This window comes from Hemitrygon akajei, chromosome 19 (assembly GCF_048418815.1).
Source record: "Hemitrygon akajei chromosome 19, sHemAka1.3, whole genome shotgun sequence".
NCBI classification, from domain to species: domain Eukaryota; kingdom Metazoa; phylum Chordata; class Chondrichthyes; order Myliobatiformes; family Dasyatidae; genus Hemitrygon; species Hemitrygon akajei.
The window spans coordinates 60420948-60441023 of record NC_133142.1 but is presented as its reverse complement, the minus strand read 5'-3'; the positions used below and the strand labels follow the sequence as shown (position 1 = coordinate 60441023).

General features: G+C 42.9%; 1 protein-coding gene across 8 annotated transcripts in view; it reads right to left on the bottom strand.

Moving 5' to 3' along the window:
• Window positions 1–20076, bottom strand: part of cacna2d2a (calcium channel, voltage-dependent, alpha 2/delta subunit 2a) — a 904752-nt gene that overhangs the window by 175912 nt on the left and 708764 nt on the right. For all 8 annotated transcript variants that reach the window (XM_073072600.1, XM_073072591.1, XM_073072592.1 and 5 more), the window contains one exon: window positions 4331–4409. In XM_073072600.1, the coding sequence (XP_072928701.1) occupies window positions 4331–4409 (79 nt within the window). The remainder of the gene's footprint in view (window positions 1–4330; window positions 4410–20076) is intronic.

Genomic DNA, 20076 nt, shown 5'->3' with positions numbered 1-20076 from the left:
TATTTCTCGACCTGCTGAATTCCATCAGTGGTTTGTTTTTATCACACTAATTTTAGATGCCTCTGATAGGGGACAAAGTTTCCTATGATCTACCCTACTAGGCTTCTCATAATTTTGTACACCTTTATCAGAGCTCCCTCAACCTCCTCTAGTCCAAAGACTATCTCCTTATGGTGCAACATAGGACCCCTGGCAACTTGCTGCTGAAATCAAAACAGAAAATGCTGGTCAGTCAAATCATCAGGTCAAGTTGCATCTGCGGGAAGAGAAACAGAGTTAATGTTCCAGCTGGAAAGCCCTGCATCGCAACTCGGAAGGGAGATGTCTGATAGATTAAGACTGGGGTTACCATGGGGATAAATTATAAAGAATGTTATTTGATGGAATAGTGAACTGGAATAGTTAGAGAGCAAGAACATTGGCAAAATAACATGGAACGAAGAATGCAGTTCGGTCTGGGTCTGTTCATCACTCCCAGAGGAAAAAATGAATTTTTTTTTATCTGAACTACCCTTCCATTCACACGGTCAATGCCTGACTCCTCCTTCAAAGTTCAAAATTCAAAGGAAATTTATTATCAAAGTACATATATGTCACCACATACAACCCTGAGATTCATTTTCTTGCAGGCATACACAATAAGTCCAAGAAACATTGAATCAGTGAAAGACCACACCCTACAAGATGGACAAACAACCAACCTGCAAAAGCCAACTAACTGCAAATACAAAAGAAGATAAAAGAAATAATCCCCACTGTTTCAAGAGCCTAATAGCTGAGGGGTAATATCTGTTCCTGATCCTGGTGGTGTGGGTCCTGAGGCTCTTGTACCTCCTTCTTGATGGCAGCAGTGAGAAGAGGGCATGTCCTGGATGGTGGGGAACCCTGATGATGGATGCTGCTGTCCTGCGACAATGCTCCTTGTGGATGTGCTCAATGGTCGGGAGGGCTTTACCCATGATGGACCTTCGGTTTTCCCCTCCTGAAGTTAATAATCAGTTCTTTGCTTTTCCTGACATTGAGTGAGAGGTTGAGTGGACGATGAGCAGAAGGTGAGCAGGTGTTCAGCACTGTCTGCCTGTGTTTGACCGGTTTCCCTCTCCCTGTCGCTCACTGCTGTGGAGGAAGGTGCAGGAGTCTTGGATCTTGGGCAAGGTTTGATTGGCGCAGTTTGTTGAGGGGACTCATTTTTCGAGGACTCTGCAGTTCATGTTATATGTGTTTCCGGTTACTCCTTTTTACTGACATTCTGCACGATCTTGATCAGGGTGGACTGACTCTGTGGCCTGCAGTCAACGAATGACACAGCACTAAATTGAACTGAACATTCCTAGACTGTTCCAAGAACCCTACAGTTTGATGTTTAATATTTTGTGTGTTATTCGCTTGTTTTTGCTGTTTGTATGATTTGTTCTTTCTTTGCATATGGGGTGCCTGGGTCCCATGGTGTCTCTTTGTGTCATGGCTATCTGCAGGAAGATGAATTTCAGAGTTGCATAATACAAACATACTTTGATAATAAATGTACTTTAGCTTTGACTTTATTCCCTGGAATGTAGAAGATTGAGGGGCAATTTTATAGAGGTATACAAATTTTTGAGGGGTACATATAGGGTAAATGCAAGCAGGCTTTTTCTACTGAGGTTGGGTGAGACTAGAACTAGAAGTTATGGGTTAAGGATGAAAGGTGAAAGGTCTAAAGGCAACACGAGGGGGCACTTCTCTTCTCAGAGAGTGATGAGGGTGGAACTAGCTGTTAGTGCAAGAGAAGGGATGCAGGGTCATGATGCACCATCAATAACTCTCTGAGACATGAGATGAGATATCGGCTTTTATTGACTGGAAGAAAGAACAAGCAACAATTGACCACCATGCTACATCCTGGAGACTGAGAGGCAGGGCTCAGGCCCCAATCGCTTTTATACCGGGGTCTGTGGGAGGAGTCACAGGAGCAGTCAGCGGGGGGGGCGTGTTCAGACAGGTATATGTAGATCACCACAGGTCAATTTCAACATTCAAGAGAAATTAGGATAGGAACATGGATGGGAGGGCTATGGTCCAGGTGCAGCTTGATGAAACTAGGCAGTTTAATGGTTTGGCACAGACCAGATAGGCTGAAGGGTCTGTTTCTGTGTTGTAGTGTTCTATGACTATGCCTTGTCATTGAGGCAGGTTACCACTTTCTTCTTCGGCACCAGTGTAACTGAAGCTTGCTTGAAGCAGGTGGGTGCCTCAGACTGTCGAAGTGGAAGTTAAAGGTATCGGTGAACATTCCAGCCAGTTGATCAGCACACAGCTTTAATACTCAGCCAGTTACCCCATCTAGGCTATATGATATCTGTGCATTGTCCCTCCTGAATGATCTATCTGTCTCCATCTCAGGAGACAGGCTAATGTATACATAGAAATGTAGTGACCCCCCCCCCCCCCCCCCCGGTACCTCAACTGCTCTTTACCCCACTCTACCTCCTGTAAGGAGTCCAATCAAAGGGCAGTTCTCTGCAATATCTGCTACCTTTAAAGAAATTCCTTGCAGACAAAAGGGAATGCAGAATCTGGAATTTAGACCAAAAACAGGACGCAAGAACTCAGCGGGTTAATGGGCATCTCATATTCCTGGTTGCATGCCATTTTAACTGTCCTTCTCACTGCCACACCAACCTCTTTTCTCAGTCCTCTTCATTGTGACAGATGCCAAATACAAAATAAAACAAATCTCTTCATTTGCTTGAGTAGTTTACAACTCCATGACATAAATATTGAACTTTCCAATTTCAAGTAACTCACATCCCTAGTGATCTTCTCTCTCTCTCTCTCACACACACACACACACACACACACACACACACACACACACACACACACACACACACACACACACACACACACACACACACACACACACACACACACACACACACACACACACACACACACACACTTGTCCACCAAGTTATTGTATTCCTTTGTTCATCCCTCCCATCCTCTGCTGCCACCTGCCAACAATTGTCTCTCCAGGACATGGTGCTCCTGGTCTATCACACCTTATTTCTCTCTTGTCTAACACACCTTAACTGTCCCTGTTCTAACACACTGCCTGTTCCTGGTCTAACAAACTCTGTCTGTTGCTGGTCTAACACACTATGTCTGTCCCTGGTCTAACACACCTTATCTGTCCCTGGTCTAACACACCATGTCTGTTCCTGGTCTAACACACCTTATCTGTCCCTGGTCTAACACACCATGTCTGTCCCTGGTCTAACACACCATGTCTGTTCCTGGTCTAACACACCTTGTCTGTTCCTGGTCTAACAAACTCTGTCTGTTGCTGGTCTAACACACTATGTCTGTCCCTGGTCTAACACACCTTATCTGTCCCTGGTCTAACACACCTTATCTGTCCCTGGTCTAACACACCATGTCTGTCCCTGGTCTAACACACCATGTCTGTTCCTGGTCTAACACACCTTGTCTGTTCCTGGTCTAACAAACTCTGTCTGTTGCTGGTCTAACACACCTTATCTGTCCCTCGTCTAACACACCTTATCTGTCCCTGGTCTAACCCACCATGTCTGTCCCTGGTCTAACGCACCTTTTCTGTTCCTCGTCTAACACACCATGTCTGTCCCTGGTCTAACACACCATGTCTGCTCCTGGTCTAACAGCATTTCTGGCCTCACTCACTGTGTCCATTACTGATCAACACACTGTTTCTCTGTGGACTAATACACTGTGCCCATCTCTTACAATACACTGTGTCTGTCCTTGTTGTCACCCACTGTGTTTTTCACAGCTCCATCAAGGGCATGAGCCTTCCCATCATTGAGGACAACTTCAAAAGGTGATGCCTCAAAAAAGACCGCATCCATCAATTAGGACCCTCATCACCCAGGACATTCCCTCTTTTCAGTGCTGCCATCAGGGAGGAGGTACAGGAGCCTGAAGACACACACTCAATGTTTTAGGAACAGCTTCTTGCCCTCCACCATCAGATTTCTGAATGGTCCAGGAACCCATGAACACTATTTATTTGATATATATATATTTCTTACTGTAACTTTAGTAATTTTTATGTATCACATTTTACTGCTGCTGCATAAAACAAAGTTCATGATATATGTCAGTGATAATAAACCTGATTCTGATTGTGTCCCTGATCTAACATACCTTGTCTGATGGATTGAACTATTAATAATTTCTAGAATCTTAGAGTGAAGGACGGACTCTGTGACAACCATGCAATCTTGTTACCGTGCAGCTGTGCTACCATACATTCATACTGCCATGCATTTTCACTACCATGCAGTTATGCAGCCATGCTATTACAAACCTTTATTTGTGCAGGCCATCCACTGCAGAGGCGTGACATCATAGTTGTGCTGTCCAACTGAGAAAGTAAAGACACGTACCTGTGACCAAAGAGAGAAAGTGTGCCTTGAAAATGTGTGCTATGGAGTGAATAAGACAGGAGAGCAAAACAATATATAACATTCCATGTACAGCCTCGCCGAGGCCTTACATACTTACGGTGAAATGGCTTCATTCTTGTATTCAAATTCCCCTCACAGAGGAGGCCAGCACAACATTTGCTTTCTGAGTTTCTTGTTGAACCCAGTTACTAAGTTCAAAGTAAATTTCTTATCGAAGTACATATATGTCACCATATATGGTGACACCAAGCTTGAGATTCATTTTATAAACCATAGAATAATAACCATAACAGAATCAATGAAAGACTGCACCAACTTGGGCATTTAACCAGTGTACAAAAGACAACAAACTGTGCAAATACAAAAAGAAAGAAGGAATAATAGTAATAAATAAATAAGCAATAAATATCAGGAACATGAGATGATGAAGAGTACTTGACAGTAAGCCCATAGGTGGTGGGAACATTTTAAATGATGGAGCAAGTGAATTTGAGTGAAGTTATCCTCTTTGGTTCAAGAGCCTGAGGGTTGTAGGTAAAAATAGTTCCTGAACCTGGTGGTGTGAGTACCTTTGTCCTGATGGCAGTACAAGAAGAGAGCATGTCCTTGGTGGTGGTGGTCCCTGTTTTCCTGCAACAGCATTTCATGTAGATGTGCTCAAAGGTAGAGAGGGCTTTACCTGTGAAGAACTTGGCCATATCCACTACTTAAATCATAAGACCATAAGACATAGGAGCAGATTTAGGCCATTTGGCCCATCGAGTCTGCTCCGCCATCCAATCATGGCTGATACTTTTTTTCCCTCCTCAACCTCATTCCCCAGCCTTCTCCCCCATAACTTTTGATGCTGTGTCCAATCAAGAACCTATCAAGCTCTGCCTTAATGACCTGGCCTCCACAATTGCCTTTGGTAATAAATTCCACTAATTTCCTACCCTCTGCCTAAAGAAATTTCTCAGCATTTCTGTTTTAAATGGATGCCCCTCTATCATGAAGCTGTGCCCTCTTGTCCTAGACTCCCCCACCATGGGAGACATCCTTTCCACATCTACTCTGTCTAGGCCTTTCAACATTCAACAGGTTTCAATGAGCTCTCCCCTCATCCTTCTAAATTCTAGCAAGTACAAACCCAGAACCATCAAACATTCCTCGTATGATAACCCTTTCATTCCTGGAATCATCCTTGTGAACCTCTTCTGGACCCTCTCCAATGCCAGCACATCTTTTCTTAGATGAGGAACCCAAAACTGTTCATAATACTCAAGGTAAGGCCTCATCAGTGCCTTATAAACCCTCAGCATCGTATCCCTGCTCTTGTATTCTAGACTCTTGAAATGAATGCTAGCATTGCATTTGCCTTCCTCACCACCGACTCCTCTTGCAACTTAACCTTCAGGGTGTTCGGTACAAGGACTCCCAAGTTCCTTTGCACCTCAGATTTTTGGATTTTCTCCCTGTTTAGAAAATAGTCTGCATATTTATTTCTTCTACCAAAGTTCATGACGATGCATTTACCAAGATTGTATTTCATTTGCCACTTTCTTACCATTCTCCTAATCTGTCTAAATCCTTCTGCAGCCTACCAGTTTCCTCAACACTCCACCCATCTTCATACCATCTGCAAACTTGGCAACAAAGACATTAATTCCATCATATAAATCATTGATATACAGCATAAAAAGAAGCCGTCCCAACAACAACCCCTGCGGAACACCACTAGTCACTGGCAGCCAACCAGAAAAGGATCCTTTTATTCCCACTCACTGTCTCCTACCAATCAGCCAATGTTCTAACTATGCCAGCAACTTTCTTGTAATACCATGCATTCTTAACTTGGTAAGCAGCCTCATGTATGGCACCTTGTCAAAGACTTTTTGAAAGTCCAAATATGCAACATCCACTGCATCCCCTTTATCTACACTACTTGTAATCACCTCGAAGAATTCCAACAGGTTCGTCAGGCAGGATTTTCCCTTAAGAAAACAATACTGACTTTGTCCTCTCTTGTCCTGTGTCACCAAGTACTTCATAACCTCATCTTTAGCAATTGACTCCAACATCTTCCCAACCACTGAGGTCAGGCTAACTAGTCTATAATTTCCTTTCTGTCACCTTCCTCATTTCTTAAAGAGTGGGGTGAAATTTACAATTTTTCAGTCCTCTGGCACTATGCCAGAGTACAATGATTTGTGAAAGATAATTTCTAATGCCTCCATAATCTCTACCTCTTTCAGAACCCTAAGGTGCAGTTCATCTGGACCGGTTGATTTATGCACCCTTTGGTCTTTCAGCTTTTGAGCACCTTCTCCCTTGTAATAGAAACTGCACTCACTTCTCTTCCCTTGCACCCTTTAACATCTGGCACACTGCTATTGTCTTCTACAGTGAAGACTGATGCAAAATACTCATTTAGTTCATCTGCCATCTCCTTGTCCCCTGTTATTATTTCTCCAGCCTCACTTTCTAGCAGTCCTATATCCACTCTCATCTCTTTTTATTTTGTACATACTTGAAAAAGCTTTTACAATCTACTTTGATCTTGTTTGCTAACTTGTTTTCATATTTCATCTCTTCCCTCCTAATGATTCTTTAGTTGCTCTCTGTAGGGTTTTAAAAGCTTCCCAATCTTCTTTCTTCCCACTAATTTTTGCTTTGTTTTATGCCCCCTCTTTTGCTTTTACATGAGCTTTGACTTCCCTTGTCAGACAAGCCTGTACTATTTTGCCTTTTGAGTTACTTCTTCATTTTTAGAATACATCTATCCTGTAGCTTCCTCATTTTTCCCCAGAAACTCACACCATTACTGCTCTGCTGTCATCCCTGCCAGCATCTCCTTTCAATTTACTTTGGCCAACTCCTCACTGTCATTTTCTTTACTCCACTGAAATACTGCTACATCAGACTTTACTTTCTCTCTATCAAATTTCAAGTTGAACTCAAGTTGATCACTGCCTCCTAAGGGTTCTTTTACCTTAAACTCCCTAATCGCCTCTGATTCATTACATAACACCCAATCCAATTTCCCTCGGGATCAATAAAGTATGTCTGTCTGTCTGTCTGTCTGTCCAGTATAGCTGATCCCCTATTAGGTTCAATGACAAACTACTCTAAAAAGCCATCTCATAAGTTTTCAACAAATTCACTCTCTTGAAATCCATTACTAACCTGATTTTCTCAATTGACCTGCATGTTGAAATCTCCCATGACTAACATAACATTGCCCTTTTGACTTGCCTTTTTCTATTTCCTGTTGTATTCTGTGGCCCACATTCTAGCTACTGTTGGGAGACCTGTATATAACGGCCATCAGGGTCCTTTTACCCTTGCAGTTTCTTAACTCAGCCCACAAGGATTCGTCTGATCTCATCTTTCTACTGATTTCACGCCATTCTTTACTTTTTTGAGGATTTTCCACTGGTGTTTCCATACCAGGCTGTGATGCAGCCAGTCAATATACTCTCCACTACACATCTATAGAAGTTTTTCAAAGTTTTAGATGTCATGGCAAATTGTCACAAACTCTGAAGGAAATGAGGCGCTGCTGTGCTTTCTTCATATTTGCACTTTCTTGCTGGGCCCAGGTCAGGTCCTTTGAAATAACACTGAGGAATTTAAAATTTCTGACCCTGTCCACCTCTGTTTCTCTGATAATGACTGGGCTCATGGTCCCTGGATTCCTTCCTCTGAAGTCAATATTCAGCTCCTTGGTCTTGCTGACATTGAGTGAGAGGTTATTGCACCACTCATCCAGATTTTCACTTATACACAGCTCGGTACCTCAGACTGCAGAAGCAAAAGGTTAACATTCCAGCCAGTTGATCAACACAGGCCTTTAGTACTTGGCCAGGTACCCCATCTGGGCAAGTGGATTCACCTGCCTGAAGGTTTTCAGGACATCACAGGATTATCAACAGCTGTGGAAATTTGTGATGGTTCCCTCATCTGGAAGCAAAGCCCTGCTGTTGCCTAAGTTGCTTGATTTAACTTTATTAGAGGTGATAGTATGCAAACCTGGCCACAAATGTTGAACATCCTTTGTTGATTCAAGTTTAGTGGAATTTCCACTTCGTCTGTGAGATGACTTTCCAGAGATTGTGCCTGGACCTCTTGTAACTTTCTTGACTACCAGACTTAGGGTAAATGCATTTGATCTGGCTCTCGGCAGATTGTGGATCTCATGGTTCATCCAGGGCTTCTGGTTGGGGAAGACTCTGAATGATTTTATGGGGACACACTCATCTACACCTGCTTTAATAAAGACCATAGACAACTGTGGTGTATTCATTCCGATCCACAGATGAGACATTGAACACGGCCCAGTCCATTGACTCGAAGCAACCCTGCAGCCACTCCTCTGCCTCCCGTGACTCCTCTCTGTTGTCCTAATCTCTGGAAATTTGCTCTTTAGCCTCTGTCTGTGTGCAGGTAGGAGAAGGACAGCCACAGGATCTGATTTATCAAAATGCAGTCTGGCCATTCCTTATCTTAGTACAACAGAGCTCTAGTGAATTGGGACATTTGGTACTACAGGTTGCATGCTGATGGTAACCAGGCAGGGTTTTACTCCCTTAAACGAACCAATTGCTGGTTTAAAGGGAAACTAAGTCCAAGCACATCCAATCTCTATGCACTCAGGATCAAAAAAATTTGTCAATCTCTCTCTCAAATACACATAGCAACTGAGGCTTCGTGGTTCTCCTGGCCGGGAATTCCAAAGATTCACGTATCTCTGGGTGAAGAATTTCCTCCTAACTCAGTCCTGAAGTGGCTTAGCCCTTGGTGTGAGACTGTGACTCACATCAGGACATCAGGACCAGGAGAAATATCATGCTTGCATCTGCCTGTCAAACTCCATAACCATTGAAGCTGTTTTAAAATCTTTACCTCTTGTTGTTCTGAACCCTAGAAATCATAGACACAAAGAGATTCTGAAGATGATGGAAATCCAGAGCAACGTATAAAATGCAGGAGGCACTCAGCAGATCAGGCTACATCAATGGAGAGGAACAAAGACCATAAAACCATAAGACATAGGAACAGAATTTGGCCATTTGGCCTATTCAGTCTGCTCCACCATTTCAGCATGGTTGTTTTGTTATCCCTCTCAACCCCATTCTTCTCCTTTCTCCCCATAACCTTTGACACACTTACTAATCAAAAATCTATCAACCTCTGCTTTAAATATATCCAATCACTTAGCCTCCACCGCCATCTGTGGCAATGAATTCTACAGATGCACCTGCCTCTGGCTAAAGAAATTTCTCCTCATCTCTATTTGAAACCGAAGTCCTTAAGTTCTGAGGGCCTCTGGTCCCCTACTGCAAGAAATATCCTCTCTACGCCCACTCTATCTAGGCTTTTCAATAATCCACACAAAATGCTGGAGGGTTTCAGCCTGAAACATTACAATACCCTTTTCCATAGATGCTACCTGGTCTGCAGAGTTCCTCCAGCATTTTGTGTGTGTTGCTTGGATTTCCAGCATCTGCAGATTCTCCCTTGTTTCTTTCAATATTACGTAGGTTTCAATATTCCCTCCTCATTCTTCTAAACTCCAGCGAGTACAGGCCCAAAGCAATCAAATGCTCCTTATACAGTATTCCCAGCTCCTCATTCCCAGGCTCTTTTTGTAAACCTGCTCTGGATTCTCTCCAATGTGAGCACATTCTTTCTGAAATAAGGGGCCTAAGACTGTTCACAATACTCCTAATGTGGTCTGACTAATGCTGTAAAGCTTCAGCATTACATCCTTGCTTTGACATTCTAATCCTCTCAAAATGAATGTGAATACTTCATCTGTCTTCCTTACCATCGATTCAACCTACGAGTTAATCTTTAGGGAATCCTTCACGAGTAATCCCAAGTCCCTTTGCATCCATGATTTCTGAATTACTCCCTATTTTGAAAATAGTCTACACCTTTATTTCTTCTGCCAAAATGCATGACCATGCACTTTCCTGCACAATATGGGGCGGCATGGTAGTGTAGTGGTTAGCACAATGCTTTACACTACAGGCAACCCAGGTTCAATTCCTACCACTGCCTGTAAAGACTTTGCACACTCTCTCCTCTGGGTGCTTCAGTTTTCTCCCACAGTCCAAAAATGAAGCAGTTGGTGGGTTAATAGTAAACTGTCCCATAATTAAGTTAGGATCAAATCGGAGGAACTGTGGCTCGAAGGGCCTGAGGACCAATTCCCCACGGCATTTCAATAAATAATAAGTAAAATACTCCATCTGCCACTTCTTTTCCCATTCTCCTTATCTGTCTAAGTCCTTCTAGAGACTCCCTGCTTCATCAATGTTACCTGCTCTTCCACCTATCTTTGTATTGTTTGCAAACTTGGCCACAAAGCCATCAATTCCTGCATCCAAATCTTTGACATACAACATGAAAAGCAGTGGTCCCAACACAGACCACTGCAGCACACCACTAGTCACCAGCAGCCAACCAGAAAGGCTGCCTTTAGAACATAAAACATAGAAGTCTACAGCACATTACAGGCCTTCAGCCCACAATGTTGTACCAACTATGTAACCTACTCTGGAAACGGCCTAGAATTCCCTTACTGCATAGCTCTCTATTTTTCTAAGCTCCATGTACCTATCTAAGAGTTTCTTAAAAGACCCTATTGTATCCACCTGCACCACCATTGCCAGCAGTACATTCCACGCACCCACCACTTTGTGTGAAAAACTTACCCCGACATCTCCGCTGTACCTACTTCCAAGCACCTTAAAACTGTGCCCTCTCGTGTTAGCCATTTCAGACCTGGGAAACAGCCTCTGACTATCTACATGACCAATGCCTCTCATCATCTTATACACCTCTATCAGGTCACCTCTCATCCTCTGTCACTCCAAGTCCACTCAACCGATTCTCATAAGGCACACTCTCCAATCCAGGCAACGTCCTTGTAAATCTCCTCTGCATTCTTTCTATAGTATCCACATCCTTCTTGTACTGAGCTGACCAGAATTGAACACAGCATGCCAAGTGGGGTCTGATGAAGGTCCTACATAGCTGTAACATTACCTCATAGCTGTTGAACTCAGTCCCAGAGCTGATGAAGGCCAACACACCATATGCCTTCTTAACAATACTGTCAACCTTTACTCCCACTCTTTACCTCCTGCTAGTCAGCCAGTCTTCTATCCATGTTAGAATCTTTCCTGTGTTATGATACCAGCCCCCTCCTTTGTGAGAATTGCAAGAGCCCTAGTGAAAGGGGGGTCAATGACCCGAGAGAGAGAGAGCAAGAGAGAGAGAGAGACAGGCTGAATGGACACAGGAAATGGAAAGACATTCCACTGGGACAAAAGCTGGTGACTGTGGCATTGTTCTCAGGAGACACCTGGGAACTGCAGACGTGCCAACTCGCAGGGACATTGTAAAGCCCTCGGGCAAAGTGGGCTGGTTGAGAGAGAGATTGCATCACCTGCAACCTGATTGACACCTGAGATCCCGTGAGGCAGTATAAAGAAGGGTCTGAAAGAGGACGACCCTCAGACGCACCAAGGAGACACCAAGAAGCACGATACCGCTTCCCGTGGGAACGGGAAGCCATTTTGAAATAAGCCACGTGCGTTAAATTCCGAATGCGGGGTTTGTGGCTGGAACCAACGGAAGATCGCTTTTAACTAACAACGGGGAAGATCGCTCCCCTGATTCCATGGATGTTTTGGGCAAGTTTTTCCGTTTATCTCTCTCTCTCTCTCTCCAACACGTGAAACCAAAAGGGAAAAGCCTGCAGACTTCAGAGTGACTCTTTATATTTCCAATTGGACTCAGTATTATACCCTAGACAACGAAAGAGCTTATTTCTGAGTGATTATTAATGTACCTGCGTTTTAGATTGAGTATTGACGCATGTTATCTGAATGTTTGTATTAACCTTAATTTTTGTGCCCCTTTATTAATAAAACTTTTGAAAATAGTACCATTGGACTTCAACTGACATATCTATCTTTGCTGGTAAGTGAAACCAGTTACTGGTTTCATAACACCTGTAATATCATGGACTCTTATCTTAATAAGATAAGAGGTGTCATGAGTGACACCTTGTCAAAAGCTTTCTGAAAATCCAAGTAAACAACATTCCCTATTTCCTCAAAGAATTCCAATATGATTTGTCAGGCAAGCTTTCTCTTTGAGGAAACCATGGCCTATGTTTCCATGTGCCTTCAAATACCCTGACACATTATTTATAGTAACTTTAAGTCACCTGGAGCAGATGGACTAGATCACTTGATTCTGGCATGGTCCCAGAGGATTGGAAGATTGCAAACTTCACTCCACTCTTTAAGAAGGGAGGAAGGCAAAAGAAAATGATAGGCCAGTAAGCCTGACCCCAGTGGTTGGAAAAGTATTGGAGTCTATTATTAAGGATGAGGTTTTGAGGTACTTGGAGACTAATGTTAAAATAAATCAAAGTCAGCATAGTATCTGTAAAGGCAAATCTTGCCTGACAAATCTGTTAAGAGTTATTCAAGGAAGTATCAAGCTGGGTGGACAAAGGAGAGACAGTGGATGTCATTTACTTGGATTTTCAGAAGGCATTTGGTAAGTTGCCACACATGAGCTGCTTAACAAGATAAAATCTGATAGTGTTACAGGAAAGATACTGGCATGGATAGAGGAATGGCTGACAAGCAAGACAAGCAAGAGGCAGCAAATGGGAATAAATGGGACCTTTTCTGGTTAGATGCCAGTGACTGGTGGTGTTCCTCAGGGGTCAGTATTGGGACCGCTATTTTTCACATTGCTTGTCAATGATTTGGATCATGGAATTTATGACTTTGTGGCAAACTCTGCGGATGATACAAAGATGGGTTGAGAGGTAGGTAATGCTGAGGAATCAATGCAATTGCAGAAACACTTAGACAAATTGGAAGAATGGGCAAAAATGTAGCAGATGGAATACAGTGTTGGGAAATGTATGGTATTGAGTTTTGGTAAAAGAAACAAAAGTGCATACTGCTATCTAAATGGGGAGAAAGTTCAAACATTAGAGGTGCAGAGGGACTTAGAAGTCTTGGTGCAGGACTCCCAGAGGTTAATTTACAAGTTGAGTCTGTGGTAAAGAAGGCATGTGCAATGTTGGCATTTATTTCAAGGGGAATAGAATATAAAAACATGGTGATAGTGTTGAGGCTTTATAAGACACTGGTCAGACCACACTTTCAGTACAGTTTTGGGCCTCATATCTCAGAAAGGAAGTGTAGTCATTGGACAGAGCCCAGAGAGGGTTTATGAAGATGATTCTGGGAATGAAAGGGTTAACATATGAGCAGCTTTTGTACTGTTCTCACTGGAGCTTAGAAGAATGAGTGGGGATCTCATTGAAACCTACTGAATGTTGAAAGGACTGGATAAGGTGGATATGGAGAAGATGTTTCCTATGGTGGGGGTGTCTAGAACTAGAGGGTACAGCCTCAAAGTTGAGGGGCAGAGGTAAGGAGGAATTCATTTTAGCCAGAGTGTAGTGGATCTGTGGAATGATCTGCCACAGAGAGCTGTGGAGGCCAAGTCCATGGGCAGATTTAAAGTGAAAATTGATCTTTTCCTGATCGGTCAGGGCATCAAAGTGTTATGGCAGGAAGGCAGGTGTATGGGGTTGAGTGGGATTTGGGATCAGCCATGATGGAATGGCAAAGCAGACTCGATGGGCTGAATGGCCTAATTCTGCTCTTATGTCTTATAGTCTTATGGGATGATTAGACCTGAGCACATTATTTCTCATCTCTGGAGTTCAAATTCTCTGTCAACAAAGGCCAATTAATTGTTTGCTTTCTTAATTGCTTTCTGCACCCAGGTCAAATCTAGGCCAAGGAGTAAATCAGAATGTTTTGAATCAAAGAGCATTACATTTAATCAGAGGAAATTGGGTTGAACTAGGTAAAATTAACTTTAATTATAGACTACGAATTGAGACTACCAATTCAATCAGAGACCTCAAGTTCAGTTACTAAATTGGGTTTAACTGAGAGAAAATCTGGACTAATTTACAGAATATCAAGCTGGAATTTTCTGAAAATCAATTGATCACAAACCATTCTGAAAATCAAGAGTGTGTGTGTGTGTGTGTGTGTGTGTGTGTGTGTGTGTGTGTGTGTGTGTGTGTGTGTGTGTGTGTGTGTGTGTGTGTGTGTGTGTGTGTGTGTGTGTGTGTGTGTGTGTGTGTGTGTGTGTGTGTGTGTGAGAGAGACCATTTTGAAAAAAATTCCTCTGAATTTCAGTTGTGACTCTTATGTCAGTGCCAGTTTAAACAAAGCGGTGCTGCAGAACTATATTTGGCTGATCTGACCTGTCACTCCACCTTACTCCTAGTTTGTCGCTAAGGGGGCAGGCATGGTTCAGTAATAGCATTCCCCCTTCTGAGTGAGGTCATTGGTTCAAGCTGCACTCCAGAGACATAAGCGTCTGTCATAACGTAAACGTGAGACTCCGTCAGATTATTCAGCAGTGAGTAGAACCAATCCTGAGCCAACCGGCAGAGGGAGCTCATGGTTCACTGTGTGTATAAACATGTGCCCCTGTGAAAGAACTGAGGGGAAAGGGTGGTGCTTTAACCAGTCAGTGCAACAGAAAGTAGGGTGTGTGTGGGCATCATGGTAGCGCAGCAGATAGCGTGATGCTGTTACAGTTTGTGGCATCAGAGTTCAAAGTTCAATCCCAGCGTCCCCTGTAAGGAGTCTGTACACCCTCCCTGTGGAATGCGTGGCCTTTCTCCAGTGCTCTGATTTCTTCTCACAGGTCAATGATGTGCCGATCAGTAGGTTAATTGGTTATTGTAAATTGTCCTGAGGTTAGGTTAGTGCTGGGTGGCATGGCTTAAAGGTCTGGAAGGGTCAAAAGGGCTAATTTTGTGCTGTACCTCTAAATATATATAATACTTAAATTAAAAACAGTGCAAAATAGAAATAATTTAAAAAAAGTGAGTAAGTGTTCATGGGTTCAATGTCCATTTAGGAATCGGATGGCAGAGGGGAAGAAGCTGTTCCTGAATTCTTAAGTGAGTGCATTCAAGCTTCTGTACCTCCTTCCCGATGGTAGCAATGAGAAGAGGGCATGCCCTGGGTGAGGGTGGTCCTTAATAATGGACACCACCTTTCTGAGGCACCGCTCCTTGAAGATGTCCAGAATACTATGGAGGCTAGTACTCATGCTGGGACTGAATAATTTTACAACTTTCTGTAGCTTCTTACAATCCTGTGCAGTAGCAACCTCCCCCCCCCCCCCCCCCCCCCATACCAGACGGTGATGCAGTGTGTCAGAATGCTCTCCACAGTACATCTGTATAAGTTGTTGAATGTTTTCGGTGACAAACCCAATCTCCTCAAACTCCTAATGAAATATAGCCACTGTCTTGCCTTCTTTGTAGATGCATTGATATGTTGGGACCAGGTTAAATCCTCAGAGATATTGACACCCAGGAACTTGAAATTGTTCACTCTCTCTACTTCTGGTCCCTCTATAAGGATTGGTTCATGATCCCTTGTCCTACTCTTTCTGAAGCCCACAATGAGCTCTTTGGTCTTCCTGTCACTGCGTACAAAGTTACTGTGACACCACTCAACTATCTGGTACATCTCACTCCTTTATGCCCTCTCATCTCCATCTGAGATTCTGCCAACAGTGGTTAACAAGTTTATAGATAGTATTTGAGTATGCCTAGACACACAGTCATGGCTATAGAGACAGTAGAGCAGTGGGCTAAGCACACACCCCTGAGGTGCACCAGTGTTGATCGTCAACCAGGAGGAGATACTTTCACCAATCAGCACAGATTGTGGTCTTCTGGTTAGGGAGTCAAGAATTCAATTGCAGAGGGAGGTACAGAGGTCCAGATTCTTTAGATGATCAATTAGGACTGTAGGAAGGATGGTGTTAAATGCTGAGCTATAGCGAATGAACAGCACCCTGACATAGTGTCTGTGTTTGTCTCTCATACCACAACTCCTCTGCCATGTACGATTTTGAGAAGCAGTTTGCTTTTGGAAACTGTGTAATGTGCTTTGTCCTATCGCAAATTTTACGAGGGTGTTTAAGCAAATACGTTAATCAGACCTGTATTCATGTGGGAGTGAATGGCCTCATTCCAGCCACCATCATAGGGACATCAACAACACAATGTAGCAATGAATTGTATAAGGAAGTATTAATTCACACACACAAAATGTTGGAGGAACTCAGCTGGCCAGGCAGCATCTATGGAAAAGAGTACAGATAATGTTTCAGGCCGAGAACCTTCGGCAGAATGTCTGGATCAAAGTTTTCAGCCCAAAATGACTCCTTATTCCTCTCCATAGATGCTAACTGACCTGCTGAGTTTCGCCAGCATTTTGTGTGTGTTGCTCTGGATTTTCAGCACGTGCAGAATCTCTTGTGTTTATGACTAGTGTAGGAAGGTACAACAGCAGAATCTGATGAGCTGTTTAGCTGAGGGCAGTGGAGAGTAGATTCGTACTGCAAAATACGAAGGCATGAGATACTGGGCATTTCAACATTGGATGACAAAAGCGAAGGAGTGATTCAGATGATGCCTGTTTAAACCGCTCTTAAAAGTCCCAAATATTTCTGCCTCTACCGTCACCCCTGTCAGTACATTCCAGGCACCCACCACTCTATAAAAAAGTTGCCCCTCACATCTCCTTTGAAATTACCCTTTTTACATGCCCCCGATATTGGACATTTCAACACTGGGAGAAAGATACTGTCTACTCTTCTCTGGCTCTTGTAATCATAAACCTCTATGGGAACTCCCTTCTGCCTCCACCATTCCAGAGAAAACAACCCAAGTTTGTCTAACCTCTCATGATAGCACATGCCCTCTAATCCAGGCAACATCCAGGTACAGCTCTTCTGCACCCTCTCCAAAGCCACGACATCCTTCCTATAATGGGGCGACCAGAACTGTATCCTATACTCCAGATGTGGCCTAACTAGAATTTTATAAAGCAGCAACATAACTTCCTGGGTCTTGAACTCAATGCCTCGACTATAAAGGCAAGCATGCCATATACCTTCAGAACCACCCTATCAATCTGTGTAGCCACTTTCAGGGAATTATGAACTTAGACCTCCAGATTCCTCTATTTATCAACATGTTAAGGGTCTTACTCTTAACAGAGTACAGTTATTCATCTATTACGTGTGGTAAACTATGTATACCTGTCTGGACACACCCCTCTGCTGACTGCTCCTGTGGCTCCTCCCACAGACCCCTGTATAAAGGCGATTGGAGGCACTGCTCCTCCCTCAGTCTCCAAGATGTCGTGGTCATGTTTGCAGCTAATAAAAGCCTATCTTTTGCCTCCCATCTCCGAGAGTTATTGATGGTGCATCACAAACTATATGGCAGCTACGGCCTAATAAATGCTATATAAGATCATCCCAAACCTCCCTGTTCTTATGCTCCTCTCTTGGCTAATGAAGCAGTATTCTGTGTACCTTCTAAGTTACCTTATCTACATAAACCGCCATCTTCATAGATCGTTGGAAATGTATACCGTGAAGAAGCCGGCCTCAGAGTAACCTGACTGTTCAATGCCAGTCAAGTACCCATCTACTCTGGCTCCAAAGCATGCACAAAAATGAATTAGATAACTTATTGATTTTTAAAGTTCCTTTGATTTTTCTGCATAACTGTTGCAATAACCATGTACAGTTTGGTCACCCTGGTACAGACAAAATGTGGTGAAATTGAAAAGAGTGCAGAAAAGGTTTATGAGCATCTTGCCAGGAATAAAGAACCTGTGTTATAGGGATTGGGTGGCCAGGCTAGAACTTTATTTCTTGGAACATAGGGGATTGAAGGATGAATATATAAAGGGTTATCAAACCATTAGGGGCATAAATAATGTGGATAGCAGCAGTCTTTTCTCTAATGTAGGGGGTTGGTTTAGGGGGAATAGGTTTAGGGAGAGAGAGGAAAGTTAAAAGAGACATGAGGGGCAACATTTTCACACACTGCATGGTGAGTGTATGGAATGAGCTTCCAGAGGAAGTGGCTGAGGCAGGTACAATAATATCATTTAAAAAGCACTGGATAGGTACATGGAGGAGTGGGGCTTGCTGGGAGGGTACACTGGACAGTTTGTACTGACGGGTCAGAATCCATGCTGTATTGCTTGAAGTTCTCATGGTGATGACAAAATAGTTCGTGCAGCTTCACAACTACCACTGGGATCTCTTCTCACTTCAGAACCTGCTTTAGAGTTTCTCTCTCGTGCTAATCACTACTGCTTAGCCTCACCAGGGTATTTCCATTATGCTTTAACTTTGCATTGCTTTCATTATTTAGTGAATATTTAATTTAGCAAGTACATCAGATATCTTTAGAGCAATATTCTCTAAGCTGTGTGCATGTATACATGCACACCTCTTTTGCTACTAGTGCACAAAGGAATTTGAACTGTGCACAAAAGGTCGTCATCCTCTACCTCGTTGCATGTCAAGTATATTTCACGATCATACAAAATCATATTTCCTTTTCCAGTTTCTGATGCGGACGGTATTGACAACACGGAGTTTGCAATGATTTGAGTACAGATTTTAGAACTGGGCTATTGATACTGTTCTTATTGAAGAAATTATTGATTCACTATGTCGGATTCCAAAGAAGCAAAGGTTGTGAAACGTAAAAGAACAGCTAATTCATTTAAAGCAGAATGGCTTAATGAAACAGTAGAAACTGATACACTGAAAGCTCATGACAGCACAGCTACAAGAAATATTTATGTACAATACAGAAAGAAGTTACCTGCGTGTATTGTTACAATGCAAAAGTTGCTGGAGAACTTAGTAGTGGAATGAAGTGGAGTGATATCTGGAAACTTGACTTTTTAAAGTGTCATTTAGCAAACAAATCACATATGGATGTTGTGAGAAAAACTCTGGTGAGAAAATCCTTCATACCCGCTATAGGCCTGCTACATATGTTTTGTGAGAGTGCAGATAAATGAGAGCGAAAACAATCAAATGTAGAGGAGATCAAAGTTCTTATTGACAGTGTTTTGCTAGCTGTTAAAATGAATACCTCTATATATAAAATTCATTGCACACCTGTTGTCACTGGGCAAAATATTACAAAGATTTTCGTGCACATTGGACATTACAAATTAGAGGGAATATTGCTTTAGAATGCTGTTCTAATAAGCAATGGCTTAAGCAGTCTATGAAATGAGTGCATGCCACAATGTGCTATAAAAAGCAACGTGTGCCAACAACAGCTCTCTGAAATGCTGCATAACTTTCACACCCAGTAATTGAACTTGACATCTTATCAGAGCTGGAAAATCAGATTAGTAAACAAAGTTTGGCATGGACTAAGTGGGCTGAAGGGCCTCTTTCCGTGTGGTTTGGCTCTACTTGCCAGTGTAGTCACCCCATACACAAGAATCAAGGTCAGAAAGTATTCAAGATACAAAGTTATTGTATTTTATTTCTATCTACATAGCATATGTACAAGGACCCAATGGAACTGCACCCAATTCCAATACAACTGAACCCAGACCCAACAGAATGGAACCTTGTCCCAACAAACTAACTCAGAATGGAATAAATCAAGGTGCATAAATCCCCAGGGCCTGATGGGAAGTATCCCAGTCTGCTGTGGACATTGGAGAAGATTGCTGGGGCCTAA